The sequence below is a fragment of the Saprolegnia diclina genome (genome assembly GCF_000281045.1).
Source record: "Saprolegnia diclina VS20 unplaced genomic scaffold supercont1.47, whole genome shotgun sequence".
Taxonomy (NCBI): Eukaryota; Oomycota; class Saprolegniomycetes; order Saprolegniales; family Saprolegniaceae; genus Saprolegnia; species Saprolegnia diclina.
In genome coordinates, this window is record NW_008246114.1 from 360,915 (window position 1) to 365,575 (window position 4,661).

Sequence of the window (4,661 nt, forward strand, 5' to 3'; positions counted from 1 at the left end):
TGTATTCGAATATGCAAAAATGATGATGGCAAGATCGAGCGACCGAACGACAGCGAGCTGCCCGCGCCTTTACTACCGCGCCGTCGCCGTCGTGCGCGGGTACTTTTGCTGCAATCGAACCAAAGAGACATTATGAGATGCGAACCCACGCCTTTACTACGCGATCGTCCAAGCTACTGCAAACGAACCCGAGCATCACGACATCATGGCGGTCTGGTCTACAAAGTGAAATATACCCAATAGTAACAAGAATTCAACGCTGATTTTGGCTCGCTTGGCCCACGGTGCAGCCCAGAAGGGCCCACGAGAGGTGTCCATGGTCTCGTCCATGCATCATCAAGGCCATTTGTACCTGTCATCGACTACGACGACGACGGCCTTGACGTGTCGTGCTGCCAGTACTCGACGTCGAGTCAACCTGTTTCTGCCCCGAACCACGCTCGTACCAAGCATCAAGCCACGTTACTCTCGCCTCTTTTCCACGACACCGACCCATCACGGGATGCGGCGACACCTCGCGCGTGATGCGTTGGTCGCCTTCGACCGCGCGATTACCGTCGCCGACGTCAGGTTGATAGGTCTGTAGTAGCGAGGCGCTTGATAACCTTTTGTTGAAAACAAACTGATTGCTACCGAGTGCGAATCATGCGAGAAGACGTAGCTTCGACAAGGTTCTTTGCGCATCCAATTCACCATTGGTTGCCGTGGGGACGTGCGAAATGCGAGTTTGTCAATATCGCATAGAACATCACAAACGACTGCCGACCTCGACCCGTGACCCGTAAATGGTCGACGAGCGCCCCTTCCCCACCATTAATATCAGTGGCGGCTCGCTACAACCGCCGCGTCGGACCTGTATACTACAACTTCAAGTGTGTCCGACGTCCACGGCTTGTCGTGTTGATGCAAATGGACGGCTGTCCACTGTCGCGGTCGCGTTCGAGGAACCTTCGCGTGACGCGAGGCGATTCTGATTGGTGGAGGTTTCATGACGCGCCAGCGTCACGTAAAAATGCGCCCACGCCCGTCGCGCGGATGACGGAAACCCCATTCTTGCTACAAATCTCGTGCAACCAATCACAGGCGAGGACACTTGCACCCAAGCTCTGATTGGACTGGCCTCGTAACGATTACAGCATGGCAGATGGCACCTGTCTCGCCCATCGTCGAGCGCACGTTGCTCGCGCTGGACCCAAGCCTTCAGGCTCGCTCTGCCGTAGGTTCCCTGCCTATGTCCGGGTGCTTTTTGGCCTGCGCTGCCAACTCCGTAGCCTTTCAAATGGCGTCGTCGGCTCGACGACCGCAGCACCCACGTCGCCACCAGTGACAGCGGCCGTTGACGCATCTTTGTGCTTGGTGCATTTCTCTGCACGTGGCCGCTCGCATAAAACACTCGAATAAATTACGCTATAAACACACGGCCAGAGTAAGCGAGCTGAAAAATAATTTAAATCGGGTCGACGAGAAGCCGGGCCAGCTGCCTCGGGAGTATTTTTATTCATCGAAAGCGGTATTACATACAAAACGCAAGTGCATGGGAGGATTCGAGCGCGCACTTGAATAAAAATGCAAACAGAATCTGGCTCGAAACCCCTGTCTTGACCAATGTATACAGCGGCTGGGGCGGTGGCCGGCGGACTTTGGCAGCATTTGACTATTTTGAGCTCCGCAGTGACCGCTCCTTAACACCAAGAACCCGACTGTGATGTGTCGCCCGATGGAAGCCACGGTGCCCCTCGTTGGCAGCTTTAGCCGCCTCCAGCAGGGGTACGCCAACCAAGGCAACATGTACCAGACGTCGGCGATGGCCAAGCCCATGATGCACCATCATGACATGGTCCCGCCGTTCATGATGATGAACAACCATGCGCCCAAGTACGAGCTCTCGACCAAGCCCGAGCCGCTCATGGAGTCGCTCGCGCCTGCGTCGATGGAAGATGTAGACGTCGGCAGCTTTGATGACCTCCTCGACTGCGCGATCCTGGACGACGACAAGGACGACGTCGACTTCAACGTCGAAGAAGACTTTGACAACAGCGAAATGTCCATTCTGTACTCGTTCTTGATGGACAAGGCCGACGAGATGCCCGAGAAGCTCCGCGCCAACTCGCTCGATGGCACGGACGACGGCGTCATGACGCTCAACCTCCTCGACTCGTCGCCGCTCGATACGCTCCTCGACATGACGTCCGAGGAAGAGTGCGACCTCTCCGAGATCGAACTCAAGCCGCCGTCCGAGTACATGCACCAGCAGGCGCCGCTTGACCTCCTCAACGACTTGCACGACTCGCACCCGTCGTCCAAGAGCCGCCGCCTCTGCAAGATGGACGGCTGCGAAAAGCGGTCGCGCTCGCACGGCCTCTGCATCGCCCATGGCGGCGGTCGCCGCTGCGCGGTCGAAGGCTGCGACAAGTCGAGCCAGGGCGGCAACCTCTGCATCAAGCACGGTGGTGGCAAGCGCTGCGAAGTCCAAGGCTGCGACAAGGCCGCCCAGTCCAACATGCTCTGCAAGGCCCACGGCGGTGGTCCGCGCTGCCTCTTCTCGGGCTGCAACCGCAGCTCGCAGGGCGGTGGCTTTTGCCGCTCGCACGGCGGTGGCAAGCGCTGCCTCTTTGAGGGCTGCGACAAGGGCACCCAACGCGGCGACTTCTGTGCGCTCCACGGCGGCTCGCGCCTCTGCGGCGTCAGCGGCTGCATGCGCAACGACCGTGGCGGTGGCTTCTGTGCGACCCACGGCGGCGGCAAGCGCTGCGGCTTTGACGGCTGCCTCAAGCCGTGCCGGCGAAAGGGCCTCTGCTCTGCGCACCTCCGCCTCTCGGGCGAAGTCTAGAGCCATCGTCGTGCGCGCCCATTGAAGCCAGCGCGGCCTCGTCTGCGCGGAGTACACACACCTGCATGTGCCTAAGATTTCTGGATCATACAATATCTGCCCGTTGCATCCTCCACGGATGAAGACGCATGTGATTTTTATTTGTTATATGAAACTCGTGTTGTTTGTGTCTTTGAATTTGGTCAATGGTAACACATAAATACACAACCAACAACGTACTTGACCACGAGTACACCTTGTCGTGCATCGCCGGCAAACCGACCAGCAATAAGAAAGGACTCAGATCTACGATCACGTCGTCGCTTGATGGACGCGTGGCGACTCCATGCAGCTGCGAGGAAGTGGTAGGTGGCGACGGCGACTGCATGGACCCGAGCCGCGTTGGTCGCTGGTGCCACATACTTCAACGAGTTGGCTCCACGTGTCGACGAGGCGTGCTCCTTTGTTGGTGCCTGCAGCATCTATCGACCGGTCGCTCGCAGTAATCGCAAGCCGCGCCTCCATGCACGATCCAGACACGCATTGAAAAGTGCAATGTCAGACCAGAATGGTGTCTGGTTCGTAGTGCAATGAGTTTTGAGTCATCTGACCACAACGCGCTGGCAAACTTGAGTCCTAGAGACACGAGGTGAGGTCCGAGCGCACCAAGCACATCTTGGCTGTTCTGCAGTCTGAAAAGCAACGTCCTATCACCAGATCTGCTACACGCGATTGCTAATGCAAACTGGTTTCGCGGCCAACCAGATGCAACGCCCATCAGATCTTAGCTCGACCCGCACGACGACGTCTTCGTCGATGACACGTCGCCAGTCGAGCGTTGCGGCTCGCTTCTCACGCACTTGCAACACACAACGCTATTGACCAAGAGACGACATGGGATTGTCATGTATCCTGAGGTCCAGAAACAGTCGCAATGGTGGAGGACTTTAGGGCGTGCCGGCGGCGCGGGCGGCCTTGAGGTTCTTGGCGTACCACACGAGCTCGTTGACAAACTTGGCCGAGCTGTCAGCGAGCGAGTCGGCGCCGGCCGCGCCGTCCTGGACGGTGCCGTCTTCGTTGAGTAGCGCTTGGATGATCGGGTACGGGAGGAGCTTGGGAATCGACACCAACCCGAGCTCGCCAAGGTACGCGCGGAGCTGGATCGCGGCGCGGACGCCGCCAAACGGGCCCATGCTGTACGAGACAATGCCGGCGACCTTGTAGTAAAACTCGTTGTGGTAAAAGTAGTTGAGGAGCGACGAGATGACGGGCGAGTACGCATGGTTGTACTCGGGCGTCACGACGACAAACGCGTCGCTCTCGGTAAACTTTTCGTAAACTTCGGTGAGCGCCGGCGTCTTTTGGTCGACCGGCAGGTAGTCGTAGCGGTTGCCAAAGAGCGGGATCTGCAGCACGACCGGGTCAATGAGGTGAACGTTGATGCCTTGCGCAAGGAGCTGCGCCTCGACGTGCTTGGCGGCGCGGAGGCCCTGACGACCAGGGCGGACCGAGCCAATGATTACCGAGATCGTGAGCGGCATGGAAGGCGTGCGGGATCGACGAGGTGAATGCAAGAATGCCCAGCGTCAGGTTGCCCGATTTGCGATCTTCGAACTTTGGCATTCGATTTTTTAGAACCGTGCGCTGTGATTGGGCAAAAGAAAAAATCGGCCGCTCGCCTTGGTGAGGGCTAGGGTTATGGGTTGGACCAACAGCCTTGCCGCGCCACGCCGCGTCACAACCTTGCAGGAGAAGCAAGCGACGTGATCGTTTACATGGCTTTGGTGCGGCACTCTCGTATACGTATAGTCGCTCGATGTGGAAGGAGAGCTTGGAAGGAGAAGCTCGGACG

At 58.0% G+C, this 4,661-nt stretch overlaps 2 protein-coding genes across 2 annotated transcripts; one reads left to right on the forward strand and one right to left on the reverse strand.

The window, feature by feature from the left end:
* Positions 1 to 1,621: 1,621 nt before the first annotated feature.
* Positions 1,622 to 3,072, forward strand: SDRG_12196 (hypothetical protein). The gene has a single exon (XM_008618259.1). It carries the CDS (start codon positions 1,706 to 1,708, stop codon positions 2,828 to 2,830), a length of 1,125 nt encoding a protein of 374 aa, XP_008616481.1. The 5' UTR covers positions 1,622 to 1,705; the 3' UTR covers positions 2,831 to 3,072.
* A 613-nt stretch (positions 3,073 to 3,685) lies between these two features.
* On the reverse strand, positions 3,686 to 4,414 carry SDRG_12197 (hypothetical protein). Its single transcript, XM_008618260.1, has one exon. It carries the CDS (start codon positions 4,348 to 4,350, stop codon positions 3,757 to 3,759), a length of 594 nt encoding a protein of 197 aa, XP_008616482.1. The 5' UTR covers positions 4,351 to 4,414; the 3' UTR covers positions 3,686 to 3,756.
* Between the last annotated feature and the right edge of the window lie 247 nt (positions 4,415 to 4,661).